General features: G+C 44.6%; 1 protein-coding gene across 1 annotated transcript in view; it reads left to right on the top strand.

Moving 5' to 3' along the window:
• Nucleotides 1-384: 384 nt before the first annotated feature.
• The window catches only part of LOC119406270 (transient receptor potential cation channel subfamily A member 1-like), a 110,378-nt gene continuing 86,519 nt past the window's right edge, over nt 385-24,243 (top strand). The window contains exon 1 of the mRNA XM_049419910.1: nt 385-586. Coding sequence (XP_049275867.1) covers nt 395-586 — 192 coding nt within the window. The 5' untranslated portion in view covers nt 385-394. The remainder of the gene's footprint in view (nt 587-24,243) is intronic.

Here is a 24,243-nt window from a genome sequence, read left to right as displayed (position 1 = left end):
ATGGCTCGCTTCTCCTCCATCTGTTCCTTTTCCTACTCCCTCGCCCTCTCCCCCTCCTTCTATCCCGTTGCTCCGCTGCCACGCGCGTGTCGCTGATGTCGTTGTTCCCCGTATCCAGGGGTTCTCCCCCTCTATCCTCCTCTACTCGTCACCTCCTCTTCGCTCTCGCCTCTTCTCGGGCGTCATCGCAACGCGGGAGTATGAGCTCCAGGCGGAGGAGTGTGTGCCGCGGCGGCGCAACTTCCCCGACGACCGCGGTGCGCTGCAGGCCGCGGCGCGACGTTCTGGCATTCGTCGGGAACCGGGACGCTTCTCTTTTTAAAACGCGCGCGTACCCGGCCGTTGTACCGGGTGTCCCGCGCTTTAACACTTTCGCTGCGCGCTGGCGCCGACAATGGTCGGCGATAAGATGCCCCTGGTCACAGCCCTGAGGTCAGTGCCCATCGGTCCCATTCAGCTCCAGTCCCTCCGATTCCGGCCCAGCCTGCTCGAACCGACCGCGATGAAAGTGGCCAAACTGCTCAAGTTCGAGCGCAAGCTCAACTCGACGCGCATCGATGCTGCCATTGGAGATGCTCTGATCAAGGTGGGAAGGTCTGAGTACGGGCTAGTTGGTATTCCATTTCAAATTGTGATTTAAAGCGCAGGGAAAGACACGTCTTCATTGGTATCTGTCTCGTGTCTTCCCCTGCGCTGTAAATCACAATTTGACAAGGTGGGAAGTTTGGCTATTGTCCCCGGCTATTCACACTGGCTACTATTTGCTGCGGGACTTGTTTTGTGGTCACTGTTCCTATAGCTGTTGTCTGTGGATACTGTCGCTATAGCTTATTGTAAATGTGTGAGCGGAAAACAGCAGGAGCGGAAAGGAAATGACAGGACAGACGCTCAACTTACAGCTGATGTTTACTGGGAAATTTTCACAAGAACACGGAATCGCGAGTCTGGAGCCAGTCTCATGACAACGTTTTACCACGCTGGACCACGCACACCCCAATCATGTACCTATAGAGGCTCATCAGAAGAAATCAGAATCAGAATGATGAGTGTTTCAATCATCGTCTTGTCTTAAAGAAGGAACAGGAATTTTTCTGAGGGGTTTGTTTATTTGTAATGCACAACTAAATTAATTCAACAGACAATTGAACCAAGGAAAGCTTTTGTGTTGTGTAACAATTATGACATATAATGAAATGAATTAAAGTGCACGAAAAAGCAGCCTACTAGTCGGTGGGATCGGAGTACGCAAGCTTCGTCTTGTCTTGTGTTCTTTAGCGAAGAAATTTATTGATAAAAACTGACGGTCGCCCCATGGCAAGTCCACGTAGGTTGCGCACAAGTCTTTTGCCTAGGAAACGTCAAATCGAGTTTGAGGAAGCCGAAAGGTGGAAAACTCTTCATGACAGGAAAACATTCTTATCCATCCAGTCGTGACACGTAACTTCAAGAGAAGTCAATACAGGATTTGTCAGAAAGCGAGTTTCTCTGACGAAAAATCCTGGTCAAGAAAGAATTCTTTTTTTCAACTAAGACGCTTTTCTTCGAAATTCGCGAGATTTCGTATGAAGCTTCGTGCTACGAACGATTGACTGACATACTATTTCTGCTCTCCTTTTACACGCAGAACATACAGTTTTACTTGATTCTTGTGTTGACTAGGCGCACTCATGACTTTTTAAAAATTTTTTGCGTTTGTAGAAATAAGTGCGCACATCGTCGATGTTCAAGCAAAGATACCGATATGTATGCATAGAAAACTTCCGTAATCCAGTTTCTCAAATAACGATAACGTTCGACTGATCGCGTGACAAGCACTTGCGAAATAACTCTCTCACCTTGTCGCACACACTTGGCTTGGCAAGTTGCGAGATCGACATGGGAAAATGACCTCGCAAGACAGGTTACATTCGGAAGCTACGGTGTGACTGGGGCACAACATTTCTGATCGTCCAGATTCATATTATGGGACTGAGGACCGTTAGACTACATACTTGTCTTGAATTTTTTTTGAAGTTAAAATTGTTGCCCGACCAATGTGCGCAGTTTAACGGAACGTTGTGCCTCCGTATCTAATTCACAGGCCGCAGTTCGTCCTAGAAGTCCTAGACGCTAGGGAGGCCTCACTGCAGTGACCTTCATCAGTCAAGCTTCATATGCTCTTCTGAACAGTTTGACCCGCCACGGTGGGGCAGTGGTTGTGGTGCTTCACTGCTGACCCGAAGACCGCGGGACCGAATCCGCGCCGCGGCGGCAGTATTTCGATGAAGGAAAAAGAACCCCACATGGCCGAAATTTCTGCAGCCCTCCCTCAGCGTCTCTCATGATCGTGTCGTAGTTTTGGGACGTAAAACACCAACACTTATTATCATTATATTCTTTAAAATGTTCCTGCACTCCCGGTTCCCTCTGTATTACATCCTTTATATCGGACTGGTACAACCATTTTTCGTACATAAATGAAAAGGCCGTTGACACAAAAAGTTTGCGGGTGTATTAAACATTACGTTCTGGATGCTCTTTAATGAACACTGGTCAATTAAACACTGGTCTGCATGCGGCTTTAATGAGCTGTGAGTATGTTATCTAAAGAACCTCTGCTCACTTGTGTATTTTACACAGGCACAACTCGGGGCCTGATTATTTGCAGCGTTTTAGCACTTACTCGTCACACTCACCAAACCCGCGACCCCTTCTCTTGGCAATTAGGTAGGGAAACAAGGAAGAAAGGAGCGCCAATGTGTCACTAGTCTACACCCAAGCTAGGCTTGCTGCCGCAAGGTTACGTCACCACTGCACTGTTGCTAGGGTGTGAAGGTAGCTAACTTTGCCATCTTTTCTGAATGACCCCTTTTGTTTTACTGAAGATATGGTGTTTGTGGCACCGCCTCCCAACCGCGTTACTATGACTAAAGCGGGGCTAATTAGTCCGGTAGAAAACATATCCAGGACTTATGCAAGGTGTTTACCTAATTTGTTTTCCGTGATCTAAAATGGCGCGGCGTACGCTGAGACTCGGATATAGACCAAGATGTAGACAAAAAGGGTGTAGTTAGACTTTCAGCCCGCAATATTTAATGATAAAGGAAAAAAGTTTATGCGCTCTGTACAGAGAAACAGCGAACAAAGCAATGGTTACTTTCATAACAGGGCCTTGCAAATAAGAGCATTAGTTAGGTGCAGCATTCATCACGAAGGCCACAATAAACTAAATATTCCCCTTGAAATTACGGCCGAATGACGGACAGCAATTTCGTTAATTGGCTGCTCCGAATGCTGCATAACACAGGCTTGCACGTATTTATTTGATACATTTCTAAAATTTTTACTGCAGTTGTTGTCGCGGCAAGTTTTTCGGAGCAATAAAATAAAGTGCCACAATGTTCAAATACCAGTGACAAACGTATATATTGATATTGTCTGTACCACATGGCCGCTGTCTTCCCAAACGGACAGTTTTCAATATCCTTGTTTTTTGTGCGATTTATGTCTTATTACGGTCTATCACCCACGTCATTGTCACAATAATAGTAACAACAACAACAACAACAACAACAACAACAACAACAACAACAACAACTACAATAATAATAATAATAATAATAATAATAATAATAATAATAATAATAATAATAATAATAATAATAATAATAATAATAATGTGAGGGTTTTACGTCCCAAAAGCGCGATATGATTACACTCTAAGAAAAAGAAGAGAGTCATCTGACTCATTTCGGAGAGTCCTGTCCTGACGCTTATGTGACTCTCTTTAACGAGGCACGTCAACTCTTTTTGTAAATCATTCTACTCTCTTCGGAGAGTCACGTGACCCACAAGAGAGTTAACGTTCCTCTTTAAAGGGAGTCATACACGTGGCAAGTCAAGACTACCCGAAAGCAGTCACACATACTCTTTTTTTTTTTTTTTTTAGAGTGTATGAGAGACGCCGTGGTAGAAGGCTGCAGAAATTTCGACCACCCGGTGTTCTTTAACGGGCCTAAAGATAAGCGCACGGGACTCTAGCACTTGGCCTCCATTGAAATGAGGCCGCCGCGGCCGGGATTCGAACCCGCAAACCTTCGGGTCAGCATTCGAGCACCATAACAACTAGAACATCACGGCGGATCACAAGGTGCCTGGTTCAGTGTGTTTAGTAGCAGATTGGGAGAATTAGAATATTCTCGTGATGGCCAGCGCAAGCACAACACAGTACAAGCAAAAAAAAAATGTTAGCTTCGCTTATCGCTTCGAGAGTTGCGTCGCGGACTCTTAAGCGGTGTCGCAAGGGGGCGCTGCTTGTCTAGCAGCATATATAACGGGCCATTCTCGAAGGAGGGTTATGAAGAGGGGGGGGGGGGTGCATTGCGTAACGGTGCATTGTGCTGCCGCCTCGCGCCTAGCGCATAGATAAACCACATCAAAAAGCCTTGCCGTTCGAGTCGAACGTCACACTTTGAGCAGCGGCGCTTGCTTTTCGAAACGGCAGCGTTCCGAGATGTCTTGTTCTTTGTTCGTGCATTCTTGGGACATTGCGTCAGCGAAGATGTGTCTGGCGAACGCTTGATTTGGTGCCACCAGTGGTCCGCTTACAATGTGAGTTTGCCGAACGCTTGATTTACCACAACTCCTCGTTGCTAAATACACCCACCACCCCGTTTCCCTCTCTTGACTGGCTGTGACCAATGGTCCGCCTATAACCTGATGGTTACCTAACACTGCAGTACCACCAGCCTCCCCCCCCCCCCCCTTTCCCAAGGAAAAAAAAAAAGAACATAAACCGCACTGAACCTGTCTTTTCCATCTGTAAGACAGTCGTGCCAGGAGACATCCACTTTAAGCATCGGTGTTTTTTGTTGTTAGTGCTGTTGTTGTTTTTGCTGTCCTAACACGAAGGCTATGCTTACTGGAAAATGAAAGTTTGTTGTGCGCAGCTAAAGTTTTATCTTAGCATCGCTATCAAGATATCCGGGAAAAAGCGAGCTTGAGTTTCGTTCTAAAATCAGTAATACAAAGATAGATCTCCACTTAAAAGGACTAAAACGAACCCAATTAACGCGCGGAGGCGTTTTAAATTACGGAAATCAGTGAAAGTGATTGGCAGTACGGCTTTTCTGTGATATGTCCCAACGTGTCAGCGTCTGTTTCTCAATTAGCAGAGTAATTCTTTAGATTAGTTCTGAATATTTTAGGAAACGTACATAATGCTCTTCTTTCTTTCTTTCTTTCTTTCTTTCTTTCTTTCTTTCTTTCTTTCTTTCTTTCTTTCTTTCTTTCTTTCTTTCTTTCTTTCCTGCTTTTCTTTCTTTCTTTCTTTCTTTCTTTCTTTTCTTCTTGCTTTTTCTTTCGTTTTGGGCTTCATGCACGAGTTAGGTCTACATTAGAGCTTCCCTTACGACCCTTACTGCAGTCTTAGTGCGTCCTGACCATCTGACAAGCCTCTTCGTAATGTCTGGGTTGTCACACACTACGTGATGGTGGTCTGTCGAACGCCCGACTTGCAGTGACCAATGGTCCGCCTAGAGTTTTTACGTGCTTTCTTCTTGCTATGCTTCCTTTCAACGTTCGCACGGCAGGTTGCTGACAGCATCGCCTCTCGCACGTAGCGGGGTGCTCCGCAAACGTTTATTTTCGAGGCTTCCTCTATAAGAGGGTGGCCCCTTGTTTACCTTTCTTTTACCGGCTTTTGGCTCCATGCCTAACTCTTCGTGTGAGACGATATACATCATGGTCCTCGCCTAATTTTTTCACTATGGTAATTCGTTATCGAGCAGACCTCCTGGGTTTTGCTCGTGAGAAGCTAGCCCAGACTAGACTTTGGAAGAAAGAAAAAAGCATTCAGACTTATTTTTTTCTTTGTTAGTTATTCTTGTGGAATGTAAACAGTTCACCATCACCTGCTTCGTCTTGTAGTCTTCTTCTTTGGTCGATTTTTTTTTTCGGCGTCTCTGACGCCACGGCATTGCATCATACGGAACCGTTGATTTGTTGCAGCTGCGGTGCTGCAGAAGTTTGCGAAATCCGTAATATAGCTGCCAGACTTCAGCTCAACTAGTTGGTGGTCCAATAAGTCTGTCCCAGTATTTTATAGCGACATGCGCAATACTTAGACGTAATTTAAGTGTCTCAAATATCACTCATATCTTAAGAGTGGTTATGTTCGTTCTTTCATCACTTTTTTTAATGTTTTACCAGAAGAATGACTTATATGCGGAATGCTAAGCCCTTCACCACATTTGTCTTTTTCATTCATATGCTTTCTGACAGTTTTAATTTCTCTACTCCGTATACATTCGCATTATTAATCCCACCTATATATTTATTTATTTATTTATCTACTTATTTAAGTAGGTTGGTTAGTTCGTTCGTTCGTTCATTAGTTAGTTAGTTAGTTAGTTAGTTAGTTAGTTAGTTAGTTAGTTAGTTAGTTAGTTAGTTAGTTAGTTAGTTAGTTAGTTAGTTAGTTAGTTAGTTAGTTAGTTAGTTAGTTAGTTAGTTAGTTAGTAACGCCTATCACTCGCCTGATATTATGGAATGAAGATGTGAAAGCACATGTTGTTATTCTCGAAAAATTCCTCAACTTCGTGACGCAACATTGTGCAAAGTTCCTCAGCACATTTTATCGGTGATTGTACTGAGCCCTCAACCGTAATATGTAAGAACGTTTTTTACTTAGTTTGAGGACTTCAGCGCCTGCGCTCACCAGCCTTTTCTTACCTTTCTTGATCGAGCTCCCTTTATAACTTTATTTAGAAATATTCGCCTTTATCACATGGACATCTGTGTGACCTGCTTTGCCAGCCTGAGATGACCTCTTCCAAAGCGGTACTTGAGCGAGCTATTGCTGAAACATTGATCAATCAGCGATGTCGTCACGCATCTTTCCTCCATCAAGCACGGTTACCGGCATAAATTTGCGATCCAGCACTGAAAAAGTGTCCCATTAATATATAATGTTTGTTGCTCTTTAACATAAGCAATGGGGTACGTCCTCGGCGTTGTGTATCATTTTGAGAAAAAACAGCTTGCCTTCACGACTCGCTTCTTAATGTGGACTTCAAAGTGGCACTCAGTCTCGATTTCCTGCCTGAATAAACACTACGATTGAACATATTCCGTTAATGCACTTTAAAACACAAGCTTCTATACTGGAAATGCCACTAAAGTGTACCAGTATACAAATAAGAGATTTTAAAGGTGCCCAAGACAGACTTTCAGTTTAGAGCATGTTTTGAAGTTTTACTCCAAATGTCATCGCATTCTAAGTGAAATGATACATCGATTGCCTCTGCTTCATGCACAAACATATCGGAGTTTCAACGCTGATGAGAAGCAGTTCAAAATATGTCTTCGCGTTTTCGAGTGCCACTGTATCGTTATTCTGACAGCCTTAAGTGAAGCCATATTTTCATGAAGCGCCAGACTGAAGTGCCCGCCGAAGTTTCTTGAGCGTTCGTCCCGAAACCGCGCTTGGCGACACTCCAAGCTGACCTCTTTTCCCTCCTAGACGACCCTTCACTGTTTACAATGAAAGTGTAACCTTAGCCCATGAAATGTCCAATAAAAAGCACGTTTTACTGGACATTGTTAAGGCCCAAACTCAGAATTATTTTTTTGCTCGTAAGGCTTCCACTTGTTATCAATGTGTAGCAAGGTTCACCACTAATTTATCGCCCAGAAAGATTGCTTCATATTGGCTCCTGTGAACGTTTCTAGCGTAAAGCTTCTTCTTCTTCTCTGTTTTTTTTTTTTGTTCTTTAAGTACGAGCTTTGCACCAACTAAGACGTTGGTGTGCATTCGCCTAATTCTAGATGTTTTACATGCTATTCTTATAAAAAAAATTATATATAACTGTATATTTGACATCGAAAATTTCTGTTTGATTCGTACAAAAAGGAGACTAATAATTTTATCTGTCTTTCTTGCCATTTTTATGAAATTATATAGCATTATATGTGAACTGCACATTTTGTGGCAAGAATAATAGACAGAAGCTCCACCTATTTTTCATTAAATTGATATGAAATATCTGTAAAATTATATATTTGATTCGCGTTTTCCAGCGACAATTATATAGAAAGTTCATGCAAATATTTGAACTATGTACGTAACGTCTCAGTGGAATATTCTTTAATTACACTTTAAAGAAGGAGTTGCAAGATGATCAGTACAAATGTATTACAAGGCTAGCCATATTTATTATATATATAAAGAAACAATAGAAATACCATAACGAACTATTATATGCTCAATGCTCATCGCAAGAACACTGTTTTCATTGAGACGAGTCAAATACGATATACCATAGCGATTAGGATAACCCGTCCTGGCGATTAGAATAAAACCGCAAACGACTACTTTGGCACCGTTTAAGAGTTCGCGTTTTTCCAGATAGAGTATGTGGAGGCAGGTGCATTGTGGGAATAAAATAACGCCGTCTGTACACAACCAGCATAAACGTGTACTCAATTTATGAGCATAAATTTCCAATTACATTCAAGCCGAGACAACATACTCCAATATGCTGGTAGATTTATATCGTTCGCGGGTACATTTAGTCCGTTTGACAGTACAATTACACCATTTTATGGCGCACTTACTCTATTTGCGGGTACATTTACTCCGTTTAAGAGTACATTTACACCTTTTTACGGTACGTTTACTCTATGTCAGGGTATGCTAACTCCATATGAGGGCACATTTAGTACATTTCTGGTACATTTACTCCGTTCTAGGGTACATTTACATTTGTCCGTCAGTTGCCGTGAACACTTATTCCAGACAAGAAAGGCTAGAATTGGGCTTGATGCCGACGTCATAAAGCAGCAGAAAAAAGAGTGGTGAGCCTGTAAATGCGATTTATAGCCTGTGAATAAGATATCTGGCCTGACTTTCACAATGCCGTAGTTTAAGCCTTTGTGGCGCAGTGCTCGACGATTATGTAACATCGCCAGAAAAATTTTTTTCCAGCACTTTAACGGCTGCGAACATAGCTCCCATTTTCGGGTGTCCTTTCACAGACGTTTGCTTGAGTCTATATTTTCGCATTTATCTTCATATGCCTTTTTTTAGATAAAAGTGTCCGGTCCGAGATAAGATATGTTATTTGCGCATTGACTAAAATGAGCTCCTGGGCTAGCTGGTGCGTATTTCTTAGAAAAAAAAGGCACGGCAAGAAAACAAGGCCCTGCCATTCATGTCCACGCTTTCTTGTCGAGCCTTCCTTTTCTAAGAGATACTTGCACATTTGTGTAGCATGGCAAATAATTTTATTATTTTTCTACAGCAATGATTCCTTCAGTCAAGTTTTGTCGCTCACAACGGGGCGTAGGTCAGTGAAATAAAACGTAATTACTGTACAAGATCGGCCTTCATTGCAACATCGGCGTTTCAACAACCCTACACTGTTCCTATCGTGTTTGTTCCTAATGTAGCGTGGTCGTATCCGAGTGCAAGAAGCTAGACAAATCATTATGCAAATATTACCGGGAGACCGCCCATATCCGATCCAAACTTTAACTAAGACGAATATTCTTCTCTGAACTCTTTCAGGGAGGCAAGCGAAATGTTTCGTCATTGTATTCCAGCAGCTTTGGAATTCAGATGAGGGTTATGCGTTGAACGTAGGACATTTCGATTGTGCATTCATTCCTTCCTGTCACGCTCGGTAGGCGATTGCCTCCAAACTCTACATTCGTAGACGCCACGCCTAGCACTTCATTCGCGAAAAGTAGTTTCGCAGAACGTGATGCCTTTTCTGCCGGCATGCGCATCAAATTTCATGAAGGCCGGCGCGAAACGAATTCTAGGTCAACAGAATGAAACGAGAATCATTTCTTTTTTTCTTATTCTCAAGCACAGCAGTATACGTGAGAATCGGACGAGAACTAGGCATAAGCACGCAAGCGTGACCAATATAAATGAGTGCCAGAAAACAAAACACGCGAACGATCGAAACGTCACAGCCCAAGGTGAGAAAGTGAATACTGTAGACGTGAGAAGCAGTCAAGGAATACATAGAGGATAAATAAGCGTGAACAATATGATCTGTGCCGGAATAAAAGAAAACGTGAACAGCTAAAGCGTCAGCAGGATAGTACACGTGAGCTGCAGTGAATACATATAGAATAAGTATGCGTCATCAAATTGATTGTGCGCTAAATAAAACAAAAACTCACAGTGTCCCTTATGCATTCGCCTAGGATGACTCGAACGTGAAAGCCATCTTTTCTTTCTTTTTCATCCCAGACGATTGTATTGATCCCACAGCCTCCGAAAGCTTTCCGCACCTAGCGTGATTTCGCACTGCCTCCGGGATCGAAGGCATTTCAAACTTTTTGCGCGCCCACCAATAACCAAGCGACGATGTCAGGTGATGGCTTCATCATGTGACGTCACAGTGACGCCATTACGACGTCTTGGGAACGTCACACATTTTGGCGTGAAGGCATCACGTGATGATGATTTTTTCTTGCATACCTGGTGTTGACGCCGATGATCACATTTCGTGTTTGATGAAGTTTTCGCCTTAATAAAACGTGAACAATCAGAGCATCAGCAGACTACCGTAAAAGAGTAAATACTGTATACGTGAAGAGTAGCAAGAAATACTTAGAGAACAAATAAGCGTGACCAACATGATGATAAGCGTGAACAAGGAAAGCGTGAGCAGACTAGTCTCAAAAAGTGAATACTGCATACGCGCGAAGCAGTGACGAAATGCAGAGTGAATAAATAAGCATCATCAACATCACTGCATGCCAGAATAAAAAGAAAACGTGAACAACGAAAGTGTCCGCATAACAGTTCCAAAAAGCGACTACTGTACACGTTAGAAGCTGTCAAGAAAGACACAGACAATCGTGACCAATATAATGGAGTACCAGAACACAACAAAACATGAACGATGGAAAAGTTGCAGGCTGCCTGGAAAAACTAAGTACTGCACGCGTAAGCAGCAGTCAAGAAATACATTTATAATAAATAAGCGTGACCTGTATGATCGTGTACCAGAATAAAAGCAAACGTTAACGATGAAAATTTTAGCAGACTATCGGGAAAGAATGAGCAAACTCTATACATCTTACACTTCGTCCGACACGAAGACTGCAATTTTCGCGATCGATTTTCTAAGTATACAGATTCCTCGTCCGGTTTTTCTTCACACGTCTTTTATATAGCTTTCCATGAATATATTCGCTCTTCAGTCTGACCGAAATAAAGGAAATAAGAAGACGAAATAACGCTTGAATTCACGGAGTCTGAAGCAAATAAGTATAAGCAAAACAGTAAGCGTGACAGTTTCCCTTGCGGGCCACTTAGAAATGAGCATGACTAGGGTTTAGAGCATACGGTGCGACTAAAACATAAACAGTACTCTGCTTTCAATTCAATTACTAACTAGCACACGTTTAGATATTGAAAACGTGGGTACATCGCGAATAGCAGTTGTTAGTAAAAAAAAGTTTCTGTCTTTCTTTTTTTTTAGTTTTCACTCTTTTAACTATCTTTATTACATATTTATTACACTTAAGGGGAGGGCATTTGAAGAAGAGTATTGATTTTCGCGCGCCGAGTTCGCTTCCCAAAGAATATAAAAAGGTATATGCTGCGAATGGCTGGTCAAAGGACTGCATCTCTTTTGAAACGGGCGAATGGTTAGCTAACGAGTAGAAGCAGTGGCTGCCAATTATATTTTATCAACTTGTTTTGTTGAACCATACACGAATGGACAATTTACCATCGCTCCGTTTTTTTACAATTACTGCGGTGTATGTCAAAATATGCAGAGCGATATTCAGTAAGCCCCGCTATAGAAGTAGTCCAATTCAAAACAGCTAAGATGGCAAACTACGATAGACTGAAATGTTCTGTAATGGTGATATTGTACATCAGCAATTCATATTATATGACTACGACAACATGCAATAAAAAATCCATCCATCCATCCATCCATCCATCCATCCATCCATCCATCCATCCATCCATCCATCCATCCATCCATCCATCCATCCATCCATCCATCCACCATCCGTCCGTCCGTCCGTCTATCTATCTATCTATCTATCTATCTATCTATCTATCTATCTATCTATCTATCTATCTATCTATCTATCTATCTATCTATCTATCTATCTATCTATCTATCTATCTATCTATCTATCTATCTATCTATCTATCTATCTATCTATCTATCTATCTATCTATCTATCTATCTATCTATCTCAATCATTCAAGGATGAAATAACTGGCTTTCATGTCGCATCGTAACCCACAAGGTTACCCGCCACGGTGGTCTAGTGGTTATGGTGCTCGACTGCTGACCCACAGGTCGCGGCATCGAATCCCGGCCGCGGCGGCCGCAATTTCGATGGAGGCGAAAACGCTCGAGCCCTGTGTGCTTAGATTTAGGTGCACGTTAAAGAACCCCAGGTGGTCGAAATTTTCGGAGCCCTCTACTCCGGCGTCTCTCATAATCATATCGTGGTTTTGGGTCGTTAAAACCTAACAAACATCAACCCACAGCGTTATATTTCCAGGAAAAGCACTAAGCTGCTCTTTACAGTAAATGGACGTATCAGCTTCCACGGTTAAGTACACCGCACAGCGCAACGTCTCTGCTGTCTCGCTGCTAAAGCCAGCTCGTAAGCACGGAGTAATAAAAAGCGTCTGTCAATAGCCTCACTTTCACCGTACGCAGGGCGGACGCATTAAGTTTATAAACGAGCTTCAAGCTTAAAGGCAAGTGAACAGCCTTCTTTATTTTTTTTACAATTTTATTGTCTTCCACACTTGTCAGGTTAGCGGTCTTAATTATGACTGACGAGGCTAACCAGAGAGGTTAAACAAGTGCCTTTCTGTGCACGAGAGAGCTCTCTGGGGTCAAGAATTAATGGTAGGAACTCACAAAACATCCCTAACGTGACAGCGGTTCGCGTGACTGACCAGTGCTTACGTTGTTACGTTGCTTGTTTTGCAGTGAATGGTCAATGCTCCTGCTCTCTTGACGTGACTTAATGAGGAGACTTGACACCGCAGTGTTTCCTGGAATCATTACTAAGGGGTCATCGTTTTAGTCTTTTTTCTTTCGAAGATAATGTTTTCCTGGGCTTTTCCAACCACATTTTGTGACGGGATAAGATGACTGGTTTAAAGGGGTACTGATACCAATTTTCGAAGCTGAGTTTGCTCTGCCATACAAATCTCCTGTATGCAGAGACGGCTCTGAGCAAGTGTTACGCTCAGCAAATGCTGATAAGATATTTTATATTGATATCAAAGTCAATTTTCCCATGGCGCACCTACCGACATCGACACTAACTTGACGTCAGGCTACGGACCTAATTCTGATGACTTCATACAGCAGTCTGGCTAGTTGTGATGTCGTCGATCAGGTATCAAAACTTCTAAAATGGCCGCTTGTGCGTCACCAAAACATTGAAAATGGCAGCCTTTGCGTCTCCAACGGAACCGCGGTGCGGAGCGGCCGTGGAAACGTCAATATATATTGTGCGAGCACGTGACGAGAAGCTCATACCGTGTTGTGACGTCAGAGTACAGTAGGAACCGAAACTAGCGTTTAAAAACATACTGTAATTACTTTTTTTTCAGGGTGCACTCATGCTTAGCAGTACATTTTCTAGGCTCTTGAGAGCTTCGCCTTTCATTTGACGCAACAAAATGACAACTGAAAATTTTCGTGTCAGTACCGCATTAAAGTGAAAGATACGGGCCGACTACGAAGGCCGTTCATTCTAAGAATGTATCTCACTGAATTACGTGACTTCAACTACCGTATTTAGTTCCCTGCTAGCAGCAGCTTTTAGCACTGGCTACATTTGGTTAAATTATGGCTAATGTCAATAAGTGCTAGCTAATATTGATCAAATGATGGCTAATGGTGGCTACAAAATTGCTAAATTAATGCTGAAAGTAAATATCCTATGTGATGCCGCTACTGCAGCGACAAATCATTAAATTTGTTGTACGAAGTCTAGGGGGTAAAGATTTATGAAGCAGTTGGTTTTAGTTAGGCTTTCCTGAGCATTCCGTATGCCTAATATCCTCGGTACAACTGCGCAACCTGAAAAGCCAATGAATGTCCGCCATATATAGCGTGGACAGAGGTGGTGAAAAACTTTAACCCGTTGTGCAGATCATCCTGGCTCTAATGCCTCGATCTGTAAATATGAAGCTTCAGCCAGCCTGGAAATTAATGTGCTTTATAGATTTCAATCGACAATGTTTGACTTCCACATCAATAACTTGTAACAATGTTTCTCGTTATACAGGGAGATGAAAAAAAAAAAGTACTGGTTTAGCTCGGCTATGCCAGGATATACGTAGCGTGTGCTAAGGTTGAGCTGATTATTCTAAGCTCTCCTGGTTGTCTAGGCTTAGCTTGATTATCGTGCTTAATGCTGCTTCAATGACACACACACGGTACACGCATTATGTGACACATGTATATTTATTTTTTGCTCAACGCCATTTCTCTATTGCCACAAAGACGGCTCGGTGGTCAGTGCAGTAACACGCTGCCGTCTCTATGACCCCAACGCCCGGCACAGCATCAGACGGCCACTGCGCAACGGAGGCGCGCAGCTGGGCGCGCGCCGGCGCCAGTATGTCTGCCGGTCTGCCGCGGCTATGATGTCACTCCTCTGGAATGCGCAGATCGGCGAGGCGCACGCGGCGGGGGCGACGGCGGTTCCGGTGCGTCAGCTGTGCGCCGTGTGACGTCACTGCTCCTCGCGCATGCGCGGCACGGCTCTTGTGCGCGCACGCGAAACCGCTCCGGCTCGGCCAGTGTAGCTAACGCAACAAAACATTCAGAATATATATTCGCGCGTGCTAAAATACAATTACAATGCGCGTATTTTACAAAGCTCTGATTACACGCACAGACTACGTGGGCTGCGTTTCAACTGATGCTTGTGCTTCTAAGATATCGCGAAAATGTCTTGAAATTGAACAGTAAGCAGAAGAAAAGAACAATCTAATCTTCCAGTATATTTCGCGCTCGCGAATGGGGAAGATGTGTTTCGTTTGTGTTTGCCTGACTGGCCACCGGAAAAAAAATGCTTAATGAATATGCTGCGAAAAAAACACGAGGACCAGAAGGAAACACTTACCACGAAAAGAATACAAAGCTGTTCCCTAGTTTCCTGTCATGCACAAATCTTCGAGAAACTTACGTAACATATGTAAGACAGTTCCTCGAAGGCGGGAGCTCGAGGCAACTTATGTATGCTGCTTATGAATTGCTCGTGGTTTGAATGACAGAACTTCGAAATGCGTCTCCCACGTAAAGGCACTCACTGCATGTTCTCTTCAGAAAAAAAAAAAACCAACGAATATATACACGTGGCCCAGACTTATATGCCTCAGTGACCCGGCCACACGGTTCTTACACAGCGGATTTTACGATCCTCGGGGCTAACCACTTATATTTCGCTGCTTCATAGTGAAGGTCGTTTTGTTCCCATGCGCTCCGCGACTTTCCCCACATATCGTTTTATCCTTCTTTTTCTGCTATTCCTCTTGACGTGTCATCTTGTCGCGTGGGGGGAAATGATTATGCAACGTTTCCATGGTAACGCAACCCCCCTAGCATACCACTTCCTCCCTGCCCGCTGTCATCTGCACAGTGCGGCCGCGCTCGCTAATGACGACGTCGACGTCCGCACCGTCGGCCTTGTTCGTGGTCATTTCTACCGTCGCATGACATACATGAGCTTGTTGGCAACGCGCTTCGCTTCGCAGAAGCACTTCCCCGCTCATACAGCGTCCGTCATACCATACTTAATTAAGAGACGCGAATCCGCCTGGTTTATGCGCCTGTTAGCCTGTTACCGACACTCTTAAGCTATCCTACCGGACGGTGTCTTTCGACGCGCCGTGTTTCGGCGGATCAGCCTTAAGGAAACATAACAGAAAAGAAGGAAGGAAAGAGACAGGCAGAAGCCATGGAGGTTAGCCAGAAAAGTTCGGGCTTGTTGGTTTTATGTACTTCAAGGAACAGCGCAAAAAACAGCGGGACACCAGAAGAAGACGCACATAATATTGACTCTCAACAATTTTACGCTAGAAGAAGAACGCACCGCATATATATATATATATATATATATATATATATATATATATATATATATATATATATATATATATATATATATATATAATTCATGTTCACACAAGCTAACCACTCACAAAGTACTGAATCACGCAGGATGTCACAGATATAAAGAAGAGTGCCCATTTGGGTGACACCTGTGTCAGCACACCATCAATAGCGTTATCGTTCAAGGAGCTAGAATTCTAGGGAAAACATTCTTCGTAATCTGTATGTACTACTGCCGGTGGTGGATAATATGAATGTAAGAACTTTCTATCTGTGGCATCCTGCGTGATTCGGTACTTTTTGTGACCGGTTATCTTGTCTGTACATGGTATATATATCCGCTGCGTTGTTTTTCAGAGTAACACCCTGAGAGCCTGCGCAGTGTCTTCTTCTGATGTCCTGTTGTTGTTTGCGCTGTTACTTGAAGTAATCACATAAGTAACCGATTGGCTACCCCCCACTGGGGATTGGGGAAGGGAAAAGGAAACGTAGCAAGGAAACACCAAACTACCTTGACCTCTCCCGCTCTTTCATATCGCGGTCAAAGTGGCCAAAGTGGATCTGGGCATCAACTATCATGGCTATGTTAATCGTGCATGTGGTTTCACATATTGTTTGTTTAGATAGATAGATAGATAGATAGATAGATAGATAGATAGATAGATAGATAGATAGATAGATAGATAGATAGATAGATAGATAGATAGATAGATAGATAGATAGATAGATAGATAGATAGATAGATAGATAGATAGATAGATAGTGACATGTCTCGCTTGAAGACAACGACGATGAAGTGCGCGCGCGACTACACTGGCGCTGTGGCACGAGCGTCATTCTGGTGTCGAACGTTAGCCATATGTGACTCCAACGCCTAAGCTGCGCTTTTTAACGTGTTCATGTTTCCTTGTGGTAAATAAATCGTCGTACAGCCACAAGTGGCTGTACAGACGTAACAGTTGGCGACGAGGAAGACTCTGGACTCACCGGCACTTCACCGACGTCAAGGAACGGAACGAGATGGCGACGCCTGACTTTGGTCGGCTACCCGAATTCAGCGGCAGCTCCGGCTCCTGGAGATCCTGGTATGGGAGGCTACAGTTCTTCTTCGAGGCTAACGACATTACGGACGCTTCCGAAGAAACGTGCTCATCTGCTAACGTTATGCGGGGAACAGACTTACGACGTCGTCTGCGCCCTCGTTCAACCCAAGCAGCCCAACCAAGTGAGCTACGATGACATAGTCGAGATGCTCAAGGCGCACTTTGATCCACAGCCGTCGGAGGTCTTCTGCAGGGCACGCTTCCAACGTCGTGACCAACGGCATGACGAAACGGTCAGTGATTACGTAACAGCGCTCAAGAAGCTAGCAGCAGATTGCAATTTTGGAACAAGCGTAGACGCTGCGGCGAATCCAACAATGCTGCCTCTTGATGTAATGCTGCGGGATCGTTTCGTTTGCGGTCTTCGGAACGAGCAGGTCCAGCAACGGCTGTTCGCAGAAAAGGACTTGACATTCAAGAGAGCCTTTGACATTGCACTGCGAGCTGAAAACGCCGTCGAAGATCAGAAAAACGTGAAAACGGAATTCAAAGAGATTCACGAAGCCTGCACAAGTATCAGCAAGACAGAAAATCAACGTCACTCGAGTGCCTCTGCCCAAAAGAAGAAACAACACTGTTGGCGTTGTGACGCGCAGCATAGTCCGGACACTTGCAAGTTTCAGACAGCTTCCTGCAACTACTGCAAGAAACGCGGACACATTGAAAAGGCCTGCCTGAAAAAGCGGAAAGAGGCAAGAACAAACAAGAACAACAACATCGAATATCCCCGACAAGGAACTTCGACAGTGGCCTCAGCACCAGTCACGACTCCAAAGGATTCACCAGACGCGGCACTTTACGAGCTCAACACCTTAATCGACGCGTCCAGCACGCAGAAGGTCATGACTCAACTACGCATACATGGCAAGACCTTGGAGTTCGAAGTCGACTCGGGTGCAGCCTGCACACTCATCAGTGAGGCCACGTTCAAAGCTACGTGGACAGATGACCCACCACAGCTTCAAACGGACAACATTCTCCTACGCACATGGTCAGGCCAGTCCCTCCGAGTTCTCGGATGTGCAACGGTGGATGTAGCGCACAAGAACAAGAATTTCACACTACCGCTTGTTGTCATCAAAGGAGCAGGTTGTAACCTCCTCGGACGAAACTGGTTTCCTCATCTGGGTATACAGATCACGGGCATCAATGACGTATCAGACGACAAACTTGTTTCGAAGCTTCTAGACAAGTACCAGTCTGTGTTCGACGAGGACATCTCAGGACACGTCGGTCCTGCGGTACAACTTGAACTCGTGGAAGGAGCGAAACCAAAGTTCCTAAAAGCACGACCAGTTCCTTTCGCGCTGCGGTCAGCTGTAGAAGCTGAATTGGATCGACTGCAAAGTCAAGGCATAATCGAGCCTGCGCAGCATTCGGATTGGGCAACGCCTCTCGTACTTGTTCGAAAGAAAAACGGCTCGTTGCGAATATGCGGCGACTACCGTTGCACAGTGAACCAGGTATCGAAGAAGGCAGACTACCCACTTCCAACAACAGATGAAGTCCTTAGCCACTTGAGGGGAGGCAAGGTATTCAGCACCCTGGATTTGGCACAAGCTTACCAGCAACTTCACGTAACGCCAGAGACAGCAGAGATATTGACCCTGAACACGCTGAAAGGGCTTTACAAGGTCAAACGATTGCCTTTCGGAATCTCTGCAGCTCCAGCCATTTTTCAACGCTTTATGGAGACTATGCTGTCTGGCATCACAGGCGTTTGCGCATACCTAGATGACGTGATCATCAGTGGAAAAGACGCCACTGAACACGCCGAGAGACTGGAAGAGGTTCTGAAGAGGCTGCGCAATTGCAACCTTCGTCTCGGCAAAAACAAGTGCTGTTTTGCAGTGCGAGAAGTTTCTTTTCTGGGACACCGAATTGACGAGACAGGCGTCCACACCAACGAAGAGAAAGTTCGAGCAATAACGAATGCTCCAGCACCAAACTGCAAGCAAGCACTTCAATCATTCCTTGGAATGCTGGCTTTCTACTGACAGGTTTTTGAAGAACAGGGCAACAATTGCCAGCTGTCTCTACCAGCTCCTGCAGAAGGACGCCACGTGGAGATGGGAGACCAAGCATCAAGAAGCATTCGATAAACTGAAGAGATTGCTTCTCAGTCAGACCGTACTGGCACACTACGACGAACAGAAGGAGCTTCTCGTCTCATGCGACGCTTCACCATACGGCATAGGAGCTGTTCTGTCTCAACGTGATGACCAGAATAGAGAGGCGCCAATCGCTTTCGCATCTCGGACGCTAGGGACAGCGGAACGCAATTATGCTCAGTTGGACAGAGAAGGCCTTGCCGTAGTGTTTGCTGCACACAAGTTCCACAAGTATATTGCGGGAAGAAAGGTGACTTTCGTCACGGATCATCAACCGCTTCTCGGCATACTGGGTCCAGGGAAGCCAACGGCTCAAGTCCTCTCACCACGGATGACCAGATGGTGCATCAAGTTGTCGGCCTATGACTACAACATCGTCTACAGGCATGGCAAGAACCATCAAAACGCGGACGCGTTGAGCCGATTGCCACTACCAGAACGTCTCGATGAACCCTGGCCACCAGGCGACGTACTATTGTTCGAAGCTTTGTCGAGACCTCCGTTCACTGCTACAGAGATAGCACGTCTGACACAAGAAGACAGCATCCTGCAGAGGTTGTACAAGGCAGTGCAGGATGGCACAGTGGAGAAACTCACTGGAGATGAGTTCAGCTCCTTACCGACGACGAGCGACCGCACTAGCATTTCATCGCGAGTGCCTCACGCTTGGATCACGGGTGATCATACCGAGCTCAGCACGATCCCACGTTCTGGCACTTCTGCACGCTGGTCACCGAGGCATGGTAGCCATGAAGAAGTGCGCAAGGAGCTACGTATGGTGGCCCGGAATCGACAAGGTGATCGAAGAAACGGTGCGACAGTGCCGTGAATGCCTTTCAACGCAGAAGAGCCCACCCAAAGCTCCTATTCCCTCCTGGGACCGTCCCAAGACACCATGGCACACGGTGCACGTTGACTTCGCGGGGCCACTACTCGGGCGCACCTACTTGGTTGTTGTGGATGCACACACAAAGTGGGTGGAAGTCCGGCACGTGACGCAAGCAACATCCGCGGTTGTCATCGATGTGCTACGAAGCATCTTTGCTACGTTTGGCATTCCCCGAAAGGTCGTCTCCGACAACGGAAAAGCCTTTATTTCGAACGAGATAAGGCAGTTCTATACGGCAAATGGCATACAGGCTACAACATCACCAGCTTACCATCCTGCCACAAACGGCCAGGCAGAACGCTATGTGGCAGAGCTGAAAAGAGCACTCCTGAGGGATACAGACAGGTCCATACAGTGTCGACTTGCAAGATTCCTGTATAGGCAGCACACGACCATTCACACTGCTACAGGAATGTCACCTGCGAGAGCAATGTTTGGACGAGAGCTTCTATGTCCTCTCGATCTTCTCAAACGGGAGACGGAAATACACATCCCTGAGAGCCAGGAGACATTGACGAAATCCCGTCGCTTCGCAGTAGGAGAGAGAGTGCTCATCCGACAGTTTTTGAAAAAGCCAGATTGGATTGAAGGCGAAATACTGCGCCGCGTCGGACCACGATCCTGGCTTGTAAAAAGCGACCACGGAAAGGTTCGGCGTCACCTCAACCATATGAGGAAAACGAGCCAGACCGGACACACAACCCAATCACCGACAGATTGGAGCGTAGCAGATGATTTCTCGGACACAACGTCAGAAGAGACGCCGTCGAGTTCTGCTGATCAACGGCCTGACTCGCTCAACATGCAAAACAACCCTCCCTCGCAACCGTCGACCTCGACGTCACAAGCAGGAACCACCCGGAAACTGCGACCACCAGAGGTTAGGCGGCCTCCAGACCGCTATGGAGACTTCGTCTAAGGGGGGAAGAATTGACATGTCTCGCTTGAAGACAACGACGATGAAGTGCGCGCGCGACTACACTGGCGCTGTGGCACGAGCGTCATTCTGGTGTCGAACGTTAGCCATATGTGACTCCAACGCCTAAGCTGCGCTTTTTAACGTGTTCATGTTTCCTTGTGGTAAATAAATCGTCGTACAGCCACAAGTGGCTGTACAGACGTAACAGATAGATAGATAGATAGATAGATAGATAGATAGATAGATAGATAGATAGATAGATAGATAGATAGATAGATAGATAGATAGATAGATAGATAGATAGATAGATAGATAGATAGATAGATAGATAGATAGATAGATAGATAGATAGATAGATAGATAGATAGGAAGGAAGGAAGGAAGGAAGGAAGGAAGGAAGGATCTTGTAAAAAATAGCGGAGATCGTGACACTAGATGTATCGCGCAGTACAGTAAGTACATGAACGCAATCTCTTTTGAACAAGTTCTGAAAAGATTAAGTGCATAGACACGCACACAGACTAGTGATGCAGAACTATCGATGGTACTATCGATACTATCGATAGCTGAGTCACTATCGAACTATCGATGGTAAAAGATACTATCGATAGCGCTATCGATAGTTTAAAATTAACAGCGCGAACTCATTGCAGAATAAACTTGGTTCCCCTTGCGTGTGGTACATAGTGGAGCCGGAGGAGCAGGCTCAAGGGCAAGAAAGTTGACATGATTGAGTTCTTCACCGAGTGCTTCACTCGGTGGTCATAAAGTCAAACTATTCAGCTGTAGCGGAAAGGAAGCCGTTACATGCGGTGGAACTCCGCGGCTTGAGATTTATATTGCATTTTATGATTTGAAAATTAAAAAAAAACATCAAGAACTAAGTTTGTAATTCGGATGATGTAACTGGTTGCTTTTAAATATTAATTTATTCATGGACATATGCCGCTATTTTCACTGCGCAAATCATTTCTCTCGCCAAACATTTGCTCATAAATTAAGCGAAGCTGACAGTAGGCTATCGCAAATATTTTGGCAGTTTGTCCAGCCAGCAACAGCATCATTATTCGTAACACTGGATAGTTTGTCACGTGGTTGTGACGGTGAAGAATGCTGCAGCAAGACGGGGAAATACGAAGCTCTTTATTTGATCGAACTTGTGCCCAGAAAATCGAAACTCAGAATACAAGCGATACACGCTGGGCACTGATAGCTGCGAGAACAGTCGCCGGCCGTCGCGTAATCTGATAATCGGTGGAACGCTTCGTCTTTTATACATCAGTCACCAAACCTTCCAGCGTTATCGCTGGTGCTCGCGTAGGCTCTCGAATAAACTTGACTGTTCGCGTCCGGCGCTTAATTGTTACAATGATCTCAGACAATCGCGAAGTTTCTCAAACATTGCGCCGCGGTTTGCGTCAAACGCTGCTAACAGTCTGTGGGTGAAACCCGAATACATCAAAACAAAGCAAAAAACACACGTGGCAGTAATATCGCTCGCAATATTACCGATGGTACTACCGATTCGACTATCGATAGTTTATCGATAGTAGTTCTATCGATAGTTTGTTTACACTATCGATAGTTCCAAAGAAACTATCGATACTATCGATAGTCAAATTACCGATAGTTGTGCATCACTAACACAGACACAAACATCTTTAGTGTCTTACGATCTATGAAAAACCGCAGACTTGTAGGTAAATACACAGGATGTAAGCCCCGGATCCCGTATCATCCTCGCAACCCAGCTGGAAATAAATTGAGTTCAATATCCCATGAGGCATCAGTTCCTGAAAACATAACAGGAACAGGTTTATATCAATTAACGGTACTCAACAAACACCAAGTTGCAATGCTTACCGCAGATATACCAATATGCAAAATAAGTTTTCAAAGCAAAAAGCTCTCTTTCTGATGACCCTTCTCCGCAAAAGACCATTTTTTTCAGCAATGCTGCTAGAATGTAGTTGACGTGGTTTATTCGTTACAAGCTTCGCACCCAAAAACGTGGACTGATCCAAAGGACAGTGGAAAAAGAGAAAGCACACATCGTGATGCTTATACAACATCGCATGGCGTCATCAGGTATTGTCGTCATATCACGATGACGTAACATTTGACGCGGTGATGCCATCAAGGGAGCTTTGACGTGATGACGTGATTCCATTTTGTCGTGTCATCAAACGTGACGTTGCCACTAGGTCACGCGGGCTTTGTACCATCGGATGTTACCGCCGGATATTTCACTTCATGGGGCGCATGACGCTTTCGTACTTACATGAACAGTAACTCTCTCAGCAGTTGTCGTGGTAGCTTTTGCCAAGTTCGCTGGACGTCCACTGTCGAAGAGCCGGAATGGTGAGTAAAAAATTTTAGTGGCACGAGTAACGTGTGACAGTCTTGTTTTTTTTTTTCGAAGCACTTTCAGTCAAGCACTTACTTCCGGTTTTCCGAACAACCAGAGAATTGTTTTAAAAAATGAAACTGGTTTCGAAATCGACAGTTGTGGTTCAAGTTAAGAGTCACATTGAATATATATGATATCGGACCATTAGTTTACTCAACATAAGGGCCAATTAAGTGTGAGGACAATTTGTAACAATTAGTCAAATGAATTAAGTTAAAGAGCAGACGCTTTTTTTTGGGAGCAGCTTGGATTGTTGAGGCACATGGTGGAGAAGGTCTCAAACCACGCGCTTATTTCTGCGGGGGTTCTGAGATTAGCTGCGGCAGATGCGACGAAACACAACATTATCCCAAGGAATACGCCAGGGCTTGCGAACGCCGCATTGCTACTGCCGCCACCAGACACTGAAGTCAAACATTAGGGTTGCCTCAATTTTTATGTTTTTTTTTTCTGAGTGCATTCCCATATAATGACGCACTTCAATATCACGCAGTTATATGAATACGTGTGTCGATTAAATACTCATTTTATTAACGCCACTCTTTTGTTCTCCGAGGACGACGCTATCGAGCTCATTATTCGTGCCTGGCTGCATTGCAAGCATGAAGGCAAGATCTGCTACGCTGCTGAGGGACAGCGCTATTTCAAAACAATACTGCGCCTAAAACGCATGTTACAAATGAAAAATCAGGA

Source organism: Rhipicephalus sanguineus, chromosome 10 (genome assembly GCF_013339695.2).
Source record: "Rhipicephalus sanguineus isolate Rsan-2018 chromosome 10, BIME_Rsan_1.4, whole genome shotgun sequence".
In the NCBI taxonomy this organism is placed as follows: Eukaryota; Metazoa; Arthropoda; class Arachnida; order Ixodida; family Ixodidae; genus Rhipicephalus; species Rhipicephalus sanguineus.
The sequence above is the reverse complement of the archived record's forward strand: the minus strand, read 5'-3'. Positions and strand labels throughout refer to the sequence as shown.